Source organism: Ctenocephalides felis, unplaced genomic scaffold (assembly GCF_003426905.1).
Source record: "Ctenocephalides felis isolate EL2017-DRISC unplaced genomic scaffold, ASM342690v1 CF-g0.4_SCAFFOLD_01886, whole genome shotgun sequence".
Lineage (NCBI taxonomy): Eukaryota > Metazoa > Arthropoda > Insecta > Siphonaptera > Pulicidae > Ctenocephalides > Ctenocephalides felis.
The window spans coordinates 150595014-150613783 of NW_020538040.1; the positions used below are offsets into that span (position 1 = coordinate 150595014).

General features: G+C 29.7%; 1 protein-coding gene across 1 annotated transcript in view; it reads right to left on the reverse strand.

Annotated features, from left to right (window-relative positions):
• LOC113376054 (cAMP-specific 3',5'-cyclic phosphodiesterase, isoforms N/G-like) overlaps nt 1-18770 on the reverse strand; it is a 167960-nt gene that overhangs the window by 123580 nt on the left and 25610 nt on the right. Inside the window, exon 2 of the mRNA XM_026615985.1 lies at nt 403-519. Coding sequence (XP_026471770.1) covers nt 403-519 — 117 coding nt within the window. The remainder of the gene's footprint in view (nt 1-402; nt 520-18770) is intronic.

An 18770-nucleotide genomic window follows, 5' to 3' on the forward strand; every position in this document is an offset into this window, starting at 1 on the left:
AATTTAAAAAATAAATTTAAATTTATATTTAAAATAATTAAAGAATAAAAGATATACATACCACACCAGGAAAAACAATTTTTTTGATAATGACATATAGAAAATAAACTATACATACAATATATATAAAATAAATATAGAAAATAACATTAAGTGAACAAATATGTTATGTTCACTGTTTAGATACTGATTAACAAAATTTTCTGAATGATGACACACAATCCGTGTCGAAACGTACATTACAAATAAATATTTTTATTTTTTTGTTTTCTTTTATTTCGACGATTGGTTGAAATTCAATATTCAAGATATATAAATATATATATATATATATATATATATATACGTATTTCTCTGAATATTTTTTATTCATAATTTTTCCAATAATTTCCTCTCGAATACCTTCCGGTTGTGCGCCTCCTGTCGGCGATCAGCGGCCGCGCCGTGTGCGTGTAGCGACGCGTGCCTCCGCGTCCGCTCGAGCGTCGCCTTCCGCCGGCACGCATGCCTTCCGAGTACCTGCATCAGCACGATTTCAGAAAAACAAGAACAACACGTGCACCGAGATTTGACGCAAACAATTGCGGCAAATAACACCCGACCAACGTTGAACGTAGAACACCAAACCAACGACGAAGGGATAATGGATTTATAATCGATTTCGAATAATGGATGTCCGATTGCACAACGTACGATTTTGATAAGAGTACTATATGCATGCACATGATATACCTATGTTGTGTATGATTATTACTTGCATTATTGTAATAACAAATATGTCTCAAAAATATAGAGAGTATAAATAAAATTATCGCTTAAAATTAACATAGCATTATAAATTTTACTTATATACAGAGTGTCCCAAAACTCAACGTCACGTTTAAATGAGGTGATAGTAGTAATCGGAACTGTTATGAAAAAAAATCAAAAAAGATATTCCTGTTTTCCGAAAATTATGATCATTTGAGTACAACTCAGATCTTTGATGAAACTGTTACTAATTTTTTGTTATTTTGGTTAATTTTTATTATTTTTGTTTATAATCGTAACCGTAAGTAACATTTTTAAGAAAACATTCAAAAACAATGACAATTTCGTCGTGTTTTCTAGAATTAGTACTATTTGTTAGACTTAATTCAAAATTTTCTATATCAGTCGATTTTGATAGAACCACCTTTAGAAAATGTATTTAAGTGTGTATTGGCAAGTTCCATCAAAAGTTTGGCGTCTTATACCATAATTGTAAAATTGTAAAATACATTCAATGTAGGTTTTCAATATAATAATTAGAGTAATTCTAAAAATTACTTGTTTTTTTTTTAATGCGAGACAAAAACATTTGAACAGAATATGAGCATAATCGCTTTATTTATAGATTTTTATTTAAATGATTTTATAATGAAAACCTTTGTATTTTACCATTTTGCAATCCTGATATAGTGCGCCAATTTTTCATGTAATTTTTCAACACTATTTAGTACATTTTTTTTAAAAAAAGGTCTTTCAATGTCAACCAATTTTGAAAAATTTAAATTCACTTTTTAGTAGTCTTAATTATAAAACAATTGTGTCATTATCTTTTGTAGTCCTAGAACGGTTGTTTACAGTTACGGTTCCAAAGCTTAAATAGACAAAATTAATAAAAATTAACCACAATAACTTAAAAATTGTCAAAGTTTGAATAAAGCTCTAGGTTGCACTTTAAAGCTCATAAATTTCAAACTACATGAGAAAAATTCTTTTCAAATTTTTTTCATGATAGTTATGATAAATACTACAACCCTGTTTCAGCTTAGCGCTGATTTATATACTATTTCATAAAATATATTATATATAATTTAATAAAATTTTGCCGCACACTACAAAGTGATGAAACTGTTCAAAACTTATTAACAGCCCATTATTGATATATCATTCTATAATGCTTATTCACATAGAATTATGAGGTTATTCGCTAATAATGAGATTATCTCTATAATACTATTAAAATTAATTTTAGTACAATTATTGATTTGTAGAGCATATCACTAAATCCATTGATGAACAGAGACATAAAAGGAATGTCACTTATATGATGAATACATAATAACAAATATATTTTTAAAAAAAAGTGAATAGTTTGAAGACAGTACTCTTAAAAACACCTTATATTAAAATGTTAAATTCATTTAGATGATATGTGAATTTAAAAAATAAATATAACTGCCTGTATGTTAATAGAACCAAAACAGCTTCAAAATCACAAAATAATTAAATTCACAAAAAAATGTTTTATTCATGTAATTATAAAATTGTTGTTTTCCATCCTCCTACATTAATTCCCCTAAATACATTGTTTTGATAAAACAACAACATTTGAGCCGATTAACGGCATCACATTTAAAACAGCCACAGATTGCCGTTGCGAATTTTGAAACAATGGGTATATTAAAGGGTTCTGTCTCAATAATTCGACCTTTATAAGGCTTCCGACCGTTCTATAACCTTAGGCTCATTTTGACCTAAAATGCTTTCAACGCTTCATAAACAATCCAGGCATTTTAATATCCTCGTATCCGTTATTACATGAAAATGTGCGGGCACTATGAAATTAAATTGCATTCATACATGAAATATTATTCATCATATAATTTGGAAGTAAAAATCGCAATGTGCAAATAAAATTTTACGGGGGAAAATTAAACTTTGGTAGAATCTATTCACCAAATGTGAAACACCAATACTGCAATTTACAACCCGAACGTAGGCGCCTGTTTCCATGAGATTATAGTGGGAACTCGCGTTAGATGTTTAATTAATGCAAATAATTAATTTTAGTTATATTTACTGGTTTCCAGCAATAAAACTGAATGCAAGATTAGTGCATAATGTATACATCTGATTTGCTCGCATTAACTAAACACCAGATTATATGTATTAATAACCCAAAGGAATAAATTTCAAATATTTTCACTTGAAAATATAGATCTTAATATATTTACAAGTCTATTAACGCCTTACTCAAACCTAGTTTAACGGAAAAATATTATTCTATTTTATTACCTTCATAGAGGATAGCAATAATAAACCCTCGTCCCTTATTATATAATGTAGAACCATTAAATAATCCCTCTCATTGTCATGCATTCTGTCCCTAAATCTATCATCATACCAAAATCCATTTTTCTGAGAAATTCCAATCACCTGATCACGATCGAATTCCACGTATCATGAAATCACCGCTTGAACCCACAAAAACGAGCCAATCAGAAAAATCATATAAAATTGTAAAATCTTTATAATTTACTCAAATCAAAATTTTCATCTAAAAACGTCAGTACTAATTCAAACTTCTACTAAGTAACATCATCTATAAGTCTTAATATTTCAAATATACAACAATTAAACATTTATTTATCATCTTTTAATCGGTCTGATATAGCCACTATCTAAATATATCTGGTCCTTCGACAATATAAATAAAGTGCAAGTGTATTTAATAGAGTTCGGCAGCATCTCGGTGGATCACGAACTTCTATACATTTTTGCAAACTAACTTGTCACAACATATTTTTGGTCCATTCGAACCGGATGGTCAAACAGTGAACAACGTCAAAATAACCTTCTCGGAGCATTGCTGCATCAAATTGAATAAGTCAGTCCAATTAGATAAATTATAATGATAAAATAAACAAATATGGATAGATCAACCGTTGGGTGCCATCTAAAAATACGACGTAAGGAGAAGTTGCAGCCCAAAAGCTAATAGGACGTAAGGTTCCGATTGCTGTAAAAATTATAAAAAAAATTTAAAATACACCAAAATTGGATTTTTTAATTTGATTTACTTAAGACTCCTATGTGCTGTATACCTATTTTGTAATGGTTGTCTCACAGTCGTCTTATATATATTTGATATAATTTTTATTACAATTTGTATAAGAGTATAAATTTGTATAGTATATGTATATGTAAATTTAACTTAATGCAGCAATTCCGAGAATAAAAGATTATTTAAAATTACTTAACGTTTCGAAAACAGATTTTAAAAGTTTTTCTTAGTAGTAAGTAAAACACATTGTAATGGTATTTACATTATAATTATGACGAAGGCATGTAGTTACAAAATGATTAAAACTAGAAAGAAAATATCATAAATGGATTAAAATAATTGCAAAATAGCATCTTATATTTGCTTGCTCTTAAAGCACTGTAGTCGATGATGTTTGATTAAGTTGATTACAATAATAAAACTCTGGTGTATTTGTATATTTTTCATATTTGTATTTTTTTATGAGTAGCGATTAGAACTTGATCTCGTTTTTTACCTAATTAACTTTTTTCTATGGCAACCCAAACAGTTTTTTTTATCCTTATATGATAAATTTTATTATAACAATCTCTGTAATACTAATAAACGTTTAATTAAAGCAGCAATGTCGAGCTAAAGCTATTTTCACTTGGAAACAGTTCTATCTGTATTTCCATGCAAAAACCTATGTCATTACTGCTTGACATCAAGCTGTCGAGGCAGATATCAAACCACTAATTCATGGGCGAGTCTCGTATTTGAAATGAGCGTAGAATTAACAAAACATTTGTTCGGAACAAATGATTACTTCTACCATCATACCCTGACGCACAATCAATGGATTGGATCCGATTTATACATTTAAAGTACTACCAAAAAGTTGCTGAAGTTTTAGGATGAAATGGGTGCAAATATATAAAAGAAAAAGAAATACTTCTACTGTGATGAAACACAAAAATTATTTATGCAGAAAATATTTTATGTAACTAACAATTGTTCCTACTCGGCCATCCAATCGCTGGATTCGCATTCGATTTAGACATTTTAAGTCCTACCAAAACTTTGCAATTTGATGTTCTATAAAGGAATAGGCGCACTACCAAAAAATCTGCTGAAGTTTCATGATAAAATAAGTGCAAATATGTATATATAAAAAATATTATGCCTAGAGAGTGATGAAACAGAAAAATTAATTATGTAAACAAACATTTTATGTAACTAACTTATGTAATCCCGGTTATCCAATCGCTAGATTGGCATTCCATTTAGGCATTCTAAGTACTACCAAAAATTTACTGATGTTCCATAATGGGATAGGTGCAATTAAAAAAACCAAATGCTGTCACAGAATATAAAAAGTAATGGCAAATAGATGGACAGACGAATAGAGAAAATATGGTTTATTTCAACCTTTAAATGCCAGAGAGAGTATTGTCAAAGGAATCCCTTCCCGGCGCTCGCGAATAAAAAATCCGTCCACGGACATTCCGCAACTTTTTTCGTCTGTATACATATTTGTGCGCACATATTATAAATACGTGTTTACGTGTTTCGTTCTGCGCTGTCAGCGTTGCGGCATATAATATTCACGTTATTGATTTAGTAATGAAACCAAAGGCGAGAACAGATTGCCGTGAAAGAGATGATGGGACAATTTTCTCTCGAGCCAAGTAAATTGATTTTGTTTTGCGTTCGCGTTCTGGATTCTGAAATAGGCGACCAAAGGACTGGATTATGCAAAGTTCAAATACTGGGATATGACAGGGCATATCCTTTACAAAGGCCCCGAGTATCGAGAGAGATGACCGGGAACTACAGTTTGACGCGGGAGAAGATCGCACAGGCAAAGATGATTTTGGCGCGGCGTGAGAACTCACCTTAACCTCCAAGAATAAGTTCTACTTGAAATATCCTATTTGTCAATAATTGATACTAAGATAGCACGCTACAATATCTTGTCAATCCATAAAGCATATTCATAAAATTGTCATTGTTTTGAACAGAAATAAAATTTTGAAGTTCATAGTATTGAAAGAAGTTTATAGTTATAGTAAAATGTTTATAGTAAAAGTTTCACATAAATATTTTCTTATAATCTTAAGGATCTTGTTCATCGTGCATACTTTCAAAGTTTTACTGATCTCCAAGAATAAGTTCTACTTGAAATATCCTATTTGTCAATAATTGATACTAAGATAGCACGCTACAATATCTTGTCAATCCATAAAGCATATTCATAAAATTGTCATTGTTTTTAACAGAAATAAAATTTTGAAGTTCATAGTATTGAAAGAAGTTTATAGTTATAGTAAAATGTTTATAGTAAAAGTTTCACATAAATATTTTCTTATAATCTTAAGGATCTTGTTCATCGTGCATACTTTCAAAGTTTTACTGATCAAAAACTGAACAAAATAATGTTTCGAAATTTAAATTATTTTCAAGATTATAGTTGTTTAAAGATGACAATCCTTCTCTGTTTCCTTCCTCAGCGAAAGTTCAAACGCCTTTTTCTCAGAATTATCCTTTTCTATACGACACCCACGATTTCCCAACTTCTACTAAACCGATTTACTTGAAATTTTTACCGAGTCTTCTTTATAGCCTTCTATTCAGCAGGAACTACGCTCATCTCCAAATTCACTATTGTTTTAAAATTCGAAGATGTCAAAAGAATTGTCTCTATTTTGTGAAAAATATTTTTTTTTATTTATCCTTTTTTCATGCGATTGCTACATCAAGCTAGATTAATAAATATTTATTTCTTCAGATTATTTGGAAAGCTAATATCGTGGTTACGGCCAGGTGCTAATTTATGACCTCTCCCAATTCACTATCTTCCAGAAACAAAACTTTATGACTATTTTTATTTTTTTTATTTCTTAAATCATTAATTAAGAACTCGTAAAAAATACAATAAAATTTTTGTTATAATATAATATATAATAAAAGTATGTTATAATATAATAAAAATATATATAATTCATATCTCTAGAGCAGAATACCCCCTTAAAAAATAATGATATACTTGTATTGACAAGATGAAGAATTGATCAAATTTTCATAGAGGCAGCTCTAGCGGTTTCGGAGATGTAATAAAAAAGTAAAAAAAATGCCATTTGGCGGTCAAAAATGATCATTAGACATATGTTTATCAAATTATCAGATATATTATAGAGATTTCAACAATAAGTATAAATTTTGTTTGCATTCCTATGGGTTCCGTACCAGTGTTTATTCGTTAGACGGCGACGCGGCGCTTACGCGCATTGACATTCTGTCTCTATGCAGTTAAAGCAGTACGATTGCTTTGAAAAAAAGTTCAGTATTTCCAAAATATGTCAAAATAAAGAAAACATTTTTTTTTCAAAAAAAATTTTTTTTTTCAAAAAAAGTAATTTTTTGTCAAATTCCTAGTTTCTCTAAAAATTTAATTTTTTCGAAGTCAATTTTTTTTCAAAAATGTTAATCGTTTTTGAAAAAATAATAATTTTTGGTAGGGAAAGTTCCAGCAATTTGCCTTAAGGCACGATGCCTTAATTGCCTTAAGGCAGAATTCCACTTGCAGCTAGTTTTGAAGATGTTTCAGCGGATAGAGCGGATGATTTCAATTCAAGCTTTTATATAAGCTCAGAAAAATTATGATCATAATTCAATAAAAAACGTTCACAAAAAAGACGAAAATTATCTGTTATAGCAAAGATTATTTTTATAAGCTAGAAATATATAATATATTACTGATTTACAAACAAAACGTTTACATATCAATTTTTTGTACTATCAACTTGCAATATAATAATTAATAAAAATGGTTTACCTTTTATCAAAGTCTAATATATATATATATATATATATATATATATATATATATATACATATAAGCCGGTGTGTGTTTCATCTGACATAATATTACCTTTCGCTCGTGTATGCGTTTATTTATATATCAAAATGAGTTTCTGTGATGTCAGTACATGATATGCAACATACCCACCCAGATGAGTTCTAAACCGTATTACTGCATATAACTGGAAATGAAATGTCAAGGCATACAATTTGATCTTAAGCTTATTCCATTGCGACTTGTAATGGATCAGCTAATAGAACACCTTAATAATCTCCACGTGGTAAGTTACTTTTCAGTACATTTCATGGAAAATCATCTCGGAAATATTTTTAAATCTCGATTTGTATAACTTATTATGAGAATAAACTCCATTTTAATATTATATAATTTATTTGTAAATCCTTATTGCATGTATAAAAAAATAATTGCTCGTGAAAATTCAATTTATTATCGAATATTCAATTTATCATTATTATTTCACGCGGTTATTATTTTATAACATGTCGTTCTATCAATTATTTGATTTTATGATAATTATATAGATTTATGCGTTGATATGATATATTTTTATATATTATTTTATTTTATTTAAATTGAAAAAAAAATAGAAACTATTAAATTTAACAGCGTGTAGTAGGATTGTGATTGATTTATGTAACATTTTAGTGTGCGTTGATACTTTTCATTTATTTCATTTTAAGTATCGCTTAAAATTGATTAATTGAATAATTAAAGATAAAAAAGTTATTCAGAAAAAATTAGGTACTATATAAACCTATCTCAAAGTTCTAAATTTTTTCAGAGTTTTCGAAATCTTACTCAATTCGCAAAGCATGACGGAACATAATTCAAAAATGAATGTTCCGATTTTCCTCCGTAACTCAAAAATTAATGAATTAATGAAAAGCGCAGTAATAATAGATCAACCCCTGGAAATTCAAAACGTACCAATTCTTTTTAAATAAAATTAGTATCCGATTTGGCTGTCACTTGCAAATACTATCAACATTCTCCAGTAATATTTATATGTGGCATGCGTTGCAGTGGGTAAAACAATTCAGTTTGTGTTAGCTGCCGCTTTCATAAAAGTTTTAAAATATTTTTTATGACTAAACTACGTTTGCCAGGCCAGCTAGTATATATATATATATATATATATATATATATATATATAATTTTATATCCAAGGTTTACGGTATTTTAAAAGCGATGCTCAATATGAAAAAAGTGTCGCTAAAAATTCAAATGTATCCAGCATCCAGTTATATAAGACGATGATCGATTTAAAAGATATAAAATATGAACGTGAAATAAAGTAATGATATAGCGTATAATATTGCAAAAAAAACATATGAAATGGAAAAATATACATTATATCGTTTTACATTAGACGGTGGAATATATACATAGAAAACAATTATGTATCAGAAAAAAAATCCATTGAAAGTGTCAAAAATATAATACCATTTTGCAATAATATATCCTGGGAAATTGCAGATTGCGCACGAAGTTAGAAAAACGTTTTGTCGGATTTTCCTTAATAGGATTATAAATTTGTAAAAAGCGCGTTAAGAGAAACACTAATTCCAATATCCGTCCAGTTTTCTTGAAGAAATCTGCGCGCGCTAAAGCGGATAATTCAAAATAGATCAGAATATAATTCTCTGTAAAAGTTTAATATCTTCTATTTCATAAAGAAACCTACAATATTTAGGTAAAGTGATATAATATTCCACATTATAGAAGTACAAATCCTGCTTCATGAAAAAAATACTTTTATGTAACCTAATATATTTACTGAATTAACGATCGCATATACAATTAGAATTATTGAAAGATTATTAGTTGCCTAGTTAGAAGTTACTATTTTAATGATGCCTGATAAATCTGTGTAATTGCATTTAAATCTTAAATCCTTAAATTAGCAATCTTATTTAAAGTTCAATTAGTCACAGGCCATAAATAAATACACAAACGTCTTTATCGCAATTTTGATTCGTAGATATACAATCGTGTCTATTTCGACACAAATCGTTAAAATTTATTAGCAGATGAAGTTGTTTATATGAAACTTTGCGCAACGCGTCGATATAGGAAAATCACCAGGATAATATTTTATTTCATTGCACATAAAAGATATATAAGTTTAAAATATTCTTTATTTTATCAAACCACATATACCAAGCTTGAACTCACTAAATATACCGTAGGTATATTTAAAATAAAATAATGTTTTGTTGCGCGTAATTTCATAAATCGAAATATTGGAAGCTTTTTTATATGAAACTAACCGAAATAAGCTCTTTTGATATGACTATTACTATTGATTTCATATATTGAAAAATAAATTTAAAAAATGCCATTTGTGGGTTAAAAGTAATCATTGAACGTAAGCACATTATTAATAAGTATGGATATGGGCGTGTTTCCATACAGAATTGGTCCCACTCTGGTATTTGAACAATTGTGATGCCATTTTATAGGTATTTCCGAGAAAATCCGATACACCATTATTTCAAATCCGTTGCTCATTTGGCCGAGATATCATTGAAAATGTGTGAAAGTAGCTCCTTTTTTTAAAGTCGTTTTTTGTTTCAACTGTAAAAGATATCGACAAACAAATAACGCCATTCTGTTCACAACGGTGTGTACTGTAATTATCAATAACAAATATTGTTAAATAATTATTTTTTAGTGCATTAAAAAGTAAAAATAATTTTTTGTTTTGAATTTTTTGGTAGTGCGGTTGTTTGGACTAATTTTTAATTAGCATCATTAGAAAGGGTATTCAATTTTCTTTTACTGTCCAAAATTTTGTTTTATTTCATGTGGTGGAGGAACACATTCGTGGACGTATGGAAACACGCCCATACCCTTTTGTTCCTATTTCAAGGGTTTCGCACCAATAAATATCATTTTTATAGTTTACTTATATAGCTTGAACGAACATGTCTTCGATATTTTATAATATAGTTCAATTAGTATAGATCAACCGACTTGAATGGGTTTAAGAAAGTCTACTTTTTTTAAATTTATCACAAAATGCCAATTTTTTCAAATGGTCAACAATATTTGAAATTATAGAAAAAACTCAAAAATTTCGGAATTCTCAAAAAATCCAATTTTTTCAAAACTTAAAAAAAAAAATTACAGTACGGAAAGTTCTAGCAATTTGCCTTAAGGCACGATGCTATGCGACATAATTGTTGAGTACAATGCAATAAATTATCGTTTACCGGATTCATTTAGATATGTATAGGCATAAATGTATAAAGCAATCTATAATGCTATATATATATAATATAATAAATAATGTCTTATACCAGGCACTCCTGCCTGTCTGAGATATGGATATATATGAAATGTAGATATTGCTAAATAAATAAATAAATAAATAAAAAATCGCAGTATTATAAAACTAGGAAATTGTATAAAATTCGTCAAATCGTTCTCGTAGCAAATCATGACAGGAATTAAATAATTAAATAATGTTCAATTCAATCAGAGGCTCGTAAGATGAAATCATTAGCGGGTAATCAAATGAGATTTAGGAGGCGACCCATGCAACGAGCCGCTCGTTAATTTCGGCGCGATCAGTTCAGTTCAGTTCGCGCGACCCAGATGCAAACTCTCAAAGAATCAAAAACACACAAACAAGCGGACTGCCCGCGAATGATAAATGGAATTAGGGAGAGATGATCAACATTTTACGTATTAGGTTCTATAGAAAAGTATTTGTCTTTTTCTTCATGGAGTTTTTAATTCTATTCAAAAACCAACTTAGAACGTACGCTTCTGATGTTCATCGATCTATACGGCAACGTGTTTTTAAGAATATTTTGGAGTTGGTAACCTAGTGGACCACCCCACAAATTGAGGTATCTTAGAGCAAAGCAGGCCTTTTGCAAATTAATTTGGATAATAGCACATCAGAGTTGATTCGCAAAATTTCAATTCCGCAAAATGGTAACGTTATATTTCATAAGGTTATTGCTGAAATTTCTACGAATTGGTGGTAAATGGCTTCGGTAAATCCACGATTAATCAATCATGAATAGTTGGAACCGATACAGCGAGTGTTTTTGTTTTATTGTTTTTATTTTCATTACAATCTATCACACTTGGGACATTCAGTAATTGTTTTGACTTTTCTTATTATATGAATCTTGAATGGATGGCAACTCAGTAGTTGTCCAGTCCAGTTATGACTAATTATCTATACTCTAAGTATTTGCTGACATTTTTATTATATATGCAACTATACCCACGAGATGCGATTTTCACTTGAAGCCATATTTGAGATCTATAACCTCAAGTGGAAATTTGACATCAAAGTTGACTGATTTCAGACTTGGCGGTAGCGGGAATCGAACCAGCGAACCTAGGACTAGTTGGTGCTAACCCACGCTCTAACCGATATATGGCGAGTATATGATAGGTTTCTCATAAAATAATATTACCAAACTGGAATAAACACAATATTTATTTCTATTCTTCATTCAATTTTATTCCGCAATCTGTATATTGCGGATATATAAAAGTAAGTTGATTGCAAATTAGTAGATACCCCAGTGGCGTATCCTAACTAAAATATGCTATTAAAAAAACTAAAAAGTATTATATTTATATCTGTCGTTCAATAGCAGTAAAAAAATCTGCTCTGACTCCAAAGTTAGTTCAGGTTTTTTGAAAACCTTGAGTGGTCTATGGGACTACTATTTCACACTCATAATGATGAAATTAAGTAAAACAATGTGTAGATAAATGGTAAGTAATATGTAGGTAAACTACTTAAATCCTTAATATAAAACTTTTTGAAATAAAATTTCGACACTGTTTAATGGCTTTCCAGTATATTTAGGATGATCCATAACTAGTAACCAACTTTTTATTTATTTGCTTTGGCTATTTATCTATATAAGATATGAAATCAATTGTTCAGAATATACAAGAGAATCAATCTAAGATAAAAATAATAATTAAATTACGTATACCTCATAATTATATTAAGAGTTAAGGTAAGGGTAAGGTAAATTAAACAACTAAAAAAATACTTTTGTTTTGGATTACTAAATATTGCCCTTTATCGTGTGATAGTGGTAAAAATGGTGATGGCTCATTAAACCGCCTCTTTTCCCCTCTACTTTCAAATATTGTTAAAAAAAATCCTAATTTTTCTTGTTTTTGAAATACTAGTGTTGGGCCTTTTTACCCACGAACCTTAGCTTAACTACATCCAATATTTGCAGTTGTTCTTCATAGTGTTGAGGTGTAGAATGTCATAGAACAAAATTTTCTTTCTTATTGAACCTAAAATAAGTCATTAGGTTAAAGAACTACAATACTCGTTCTCATTTCATTTGTATCATTTTGAATGTTGGTATTATTAAGTATTATATTCATAAAATATGAAGTTTTTACTACAAGAAGTGAGAATCGTGTAAAAGTCAAAAGAAAACAAAATATGATTTGTATCGACCGAATAGTTAATAGCACATGAAAATTGATTCGCATTTAATTCTGCAATTTGTCAAATGGACAGAAAATCGAAAAATTGTAGTAATTCAGTTATATCTGATGAAAATATGAGATGATAAAAATTACTAAATGAAATTAGGAATACTTAAACACATAGTTGACTATATTTTGATGTACAAATAGAACTTTTGTATATTAGAGACTATATACTTCCCTATATCAAATTATTACAACGCTGAATCAGCTTTTACCAAATTTGGCTTCGGTGAATCTACATTTACAATGAATTAATTTATAAATATTAGAATTTATAGCTGATGACATTTTACTGTACTTCTTAATTATTACGCTTTTGTTAAAAATGTAATTTTTGTATATAATTTGTATTTGTCTATACCTTGAAGTACTATCTTCAATTAAAACAACATTGGATTAGTTTTTGCTAAAAGTTTGCTTTGCTGAAATTTAATTCTCACGATAACGATAGATAAGTCTTCTGTGATCTTGGGTGCTTTTTAATGATGATAAAAGTTATAAATTCAAAGTTTCACAAAACAGAGATTCATAGTATTCGCTCGGTGTATTTTCTTAAGCTATAAAGGGAATATACATTGCCAACATTAATGGAACAAATAGATGTAAAAACATAAGTTTGCATAATAAATTATAACAGAATTTGAACATTATTCAAAAAATATTATTTGAAAGAAAAAAAACTCAAAATATTATTCGTATTTAGGTTTAATTTTTTGTTTTTTTATATACTCAACAATTTTGTATTCTAAAACTTGAATAAAGTTTTGATTGACAAAAAAAAATATTTAAAATTGAATTAGGTAAAATTTCAAAAAAAAATTTGGTAGAGTGAGAATACTTTATGTAATGTTATAAAATGACGTTGATTTTTATTTATTCAAATAAAAACTTTAAATATTTTTTTATAAAATGTCTGTCCAAAAAGTTCAAATTTAAGCTTGATTTTTGGTTCATAAGTGGTACCGGTCTTCAGCACAAATCAACAAAAAGCTAACAGTCGACTTTCATTATCGAGATTACCTAGTTTTATTCATTATTACGTACAAGTTAGTACATTGTTCTATGATATATTTTCAACTTTCCAGGAAATGTAAATTGTTACGTAACTATTCTCATATTGAACCCGTTTCGTCGGGTTGACCGCCCCTTCTTTGCGTCATAGCATTCCGTGCCATGTGACTAATGTCGGTCGGCGAACGTCGAGCATGAACTATATTTGTGCCCTTCGCCGTTTATTTGGCGAATAGACAGATATCTAGTCAAAATTCGGGAATAAAATTGATTATTAGTAGTAAAACAAGTGGTGCATGGCATCGTGCATTAGGCAAATTGCTAGAACTTTCCGTACCAAAAATTCAATTTTTTCAAATTCAATTTTCTAATTAGAACTAAAATTTTTGAACAAAATGACCATTATGAAACATTTAATTTTTTTCATACTTTGAAATATTTTGGAAATTTTGAACTTTTTTTCAAAGCAATCGCGATACGTTAGCATAGAAACAAAATATCGAAGCGCATGGGCGCCGCTTTGCAGTATAACGGATAAACATTGGTATGGACCCCATAGAAAAGTAAACAAAATTTATGCTTATTATTAAAATATCTATAAAATATGTGATAATTTAATTTGCATATGTGTAATGATCATCATTTTTGTCCGCCAAATGGCATTTTATGCAATTGTTTTTATTGGATCTCCGAAACCGCTAAACCTGCCTTTTCGAAAAGTTCATCAGAACCTCATTTCGTCAATACAAATAAAATGTTTTTTGAATCATAGAAATTGGACGCTAAGTTCTCTCAAAAAATCAATTACCATTTTCGGCACTTTTTTCTCCGTATCTTCGAAACGGCTCGATTTGGCTTTGTCAAAAACTAGTCAGCACGTCTCCTTTTCAATACAAATCGAATGCTTTTCGAATTATTTGAATCAATTAACCAGTGTTCCCAAAATCGTGAACAAAAGTTTGTATCCGCACACACACACATACATACACACATGCACACATACACGCACACACACAAACATACATCAATTTTATCTACGGTATGCCAAAACGTTCAGAAGACCTTAAAAGGTAAAGATATTCAATTTTTTTTTTGCGATTACTATAACTTACCCTACAAGAAGATCGTTAAATATACCACTTATACGATAAATCAAAGCTTTTGATATTTTATTTCATGAGCGAATAATAAAATTAGAAAAGCAAATCGGATGTGCCAGAGCCTACAAAATACAAAGATAAAATTTTGATTTTGTTATCATAGTTGTTCAAATAAATTTCAAATTTTCTTCAATATGCTAATAAAAACTTATCTAAACAACCAGAATCATTGGTATTCCTTCAATATAATTTAAATGTTTAGCTTTTTTTTTCAATTAAAAGTGTTAGGAGATAAAGTTGAGTGTGAGAGATGCACCATTGCCATTTCACACCGCAGTGCTCGAAATAGGCTATTTTCAATTGAAAACATATTTTTGATCTAAATTTACAAGTGAAAATAAACAACGCTGCTGCCCGATGTCAAGTTGCCCAGAGCGATATTCAAACTCACGACCCCGACTACAAGTATCCGGTAGCTAGACCAGTACAGCATAAAATACCCGATATATATATATATATATATATATATATATATATATATATATATATTGTTGCAATGCTTCCCAAAGTTAAAGAAGAAAGCAGGAAGAGGTAAAAACTGATATATTCGATAATCCCCAAATTAAGAAATTCACAAAAAAATCCAGGCTTTGTGAATTCTATGCACAAAATCGAGAAGAAAACCTGGTTTCGAGATAATGATAGTGAACCCTTTTACCCACGGACCTTGAAGCCTCGCTTTAACCTATATATTATGCCTTTAGCTTTGTGTATTAAGTAATGCATCATTAACAAAGCCGACAAGATCGATTTTAGTATTGAAACTTAATTAAAATGCAATATTCTGTAACAATTAGTAACAAGAATCAATAACTTACCAATTTATTTGCAAATGTTTTTGCTATAGAATCACACACGACATACAAATCATACAATAAACGACCTTCAACACGGACAAAATGGCACTCTGCAAAATCAAAACAAACCACCGACCCGATGTTAACACTTCGAGTGACTCCCGATGACTGATTTCGTAATATTTCCGAATGTCTATTGGCCTTATCTCGGTATTGCCAAATTTGGTTACAAATCAAATGTTAATCGTCATAGAATATACAATTTATGAATTGAAAATAATTTACAAAAAATACAGTTCACTAAATTATAACTTTGTTCAAATTTCAGTATTATTTCCAAAATATAAAAAATATATAGAAATTCATACTAGTAATGAAAAACCTTTTTGTTTTTGTTCGGGTAAAAATATTTAAGTATTATTTAATTTCGAAAATATTTAATCTCTAGTGATTTGAGGGCTGGATAAACTAATTAAAGAGCTTTTGAATAAGCAGAAATTACTGCAAAAAATCAAAATCATATTTTGTTGGTAGCTTAACCAGTCAACTCTGTTAAACAGTTACTTATAAAACTCTCATAATTAGCGTGTTAGCAGCTAGTATATAAAAAGGTTTTTATATAAAATTTATACTCTCGGTTGAGCTCTCCTCGAGTGAAGACCTATCGTTCATTATATACTGTGAAGTATTATTTTTCTAAAAAGTGATTTTTATTTTTCGGTTAAAGTGAAGTTTATCTACTAAGTGATATAGCAGACATTTATTATAAGTTTTTTCTTTGTTTTTATTTACAATGCTCCCTTCGGAAGGGAGCAAATCTTTAATTCCGCCATTGGTTCAAACCAATCAAATATTATGTGACGAATCAACTACGAATTCAGCTTTTGTTCAAAATCATTTAAACAACATTAATAGTTGCAATGCGCCAGCAATTATCGACTTAACAGTTCAATCAAATTCGTCTATGAACGCAATTCAATCAACATCGGCAATGGACTCAACTTCATCAATAACAGCTATGGACTCAACTCCATCAACAACAGCTACGGACTCGACTGATACATTAGACTCAAACCCTAATCCCTGGCAGGAAGTTCATCACGGCTTTAAAAGAAGACGAACGGGCAATATAATTAATGATAATATCAAAACAACTAATAGATTTAGCGCCCTGTATACTAATGAATCATCTATGAATCAGAATGACAATTCACCTAACATTCCAATAAAAAAAGACATTCCTCCAATATTTATCTATGGTGTGAGAAACTATGCACAAATGATCGGAAGTATTAATTCTATTTTAAATTCAAACCAGTTTTCGTCAAAAACAATGGCGGACAACAGTGTCAAAATTAATGTGATAGATAGCGACTGTTATAGGAATTTAATACACTACTTACGTGAAACTAGAGTAGTCTTTCATACATATCAGATAAAATCAGAACGAGCGTACAGAGTCGTACTCAAGTATATTCACCGTACTACCAATATCGCAGATATTAAATCCGAAATCGAAAAAAAAGGACACAAAGTACGAAGTATAATAAATGTTATTCACCCAAAAAGCAAAGAACCACTCAATATGTTTTATATTGACTTAGAGCCATCTAACAACAATTCAGCAATATTCAAGGTAAACAAAATTTTCAATCAAATTATTCATTTTGAGAATCCATTAAAGCCTTCCAAAATTATACAATGTGGAAGATGCCAAATGTATGGTCACTCCAAATCCTATTGTAACCGGCCCGTTGTTTGTCTAAGATGCGGTGGACCACATATATATCAACTCTGCACTAAAGCTAAAGAAGCTCCGGGCACGTGCTATTTTTGTGGCGGCCCCCATAACTCTAATTACTCTAAATGTGAATACTATCAAAGTCTTGTTAATAAGAACAATAAATTTAATACCGTAACTGAATTTAATTCTAATCCTAGTTCAGCTCTGCACAAGCCCGAACGCAGCTTACCTCAGGTAAACAAACCTTTATATTCTCAGCACTTGAGTTATTCACAGGCGGTTAGGCAACAACAATCTATGAATCATTACGAAGACAATAATCAAGCCAACAATACATTATCAGTTATACTAAATGAATTCAAAACTATGTGTCAGCAACTTATGCAACAGAATAGCATGATAATAAACATGCTTTCTGTATTAGTAAACAAATTCAAATAATGGGTAAATTTATTCGAGTAGCATTATGGAATGCCAATGGGCTATCTCAGCATAAGAACGAAGTAAAAGTTTTTTTAACACATAATAAAATCGATATACTATTAGTGAGCGAGACTCATTTCACCCACTATTCTAATTTTGTCATTCCTTACTACACGACGTATCAAACTCCTCATCCAAGCGGTAATCCACACGGTGGCACTGCAATTATTGTTAAATCAAACATCTCACATTTTCCGATGACAAATTTTAGTGAAATCTACATTCAAGCTACTTCAATAAAAGTGAAATTTTTTTCTTATGATCTAACAATATCTGCAGTTTACTGCCCACCAAGACATAGCATCCAAGACGAACAGTTCCAAACATTTTTTGAAACTCTTGGACCTAAATTTTTTATCGGTGGTGACTTCAATAGCAAACATCCGTATTGGGGCTCTCGACTAGTGAATCCTAAAGGCAGAGTATT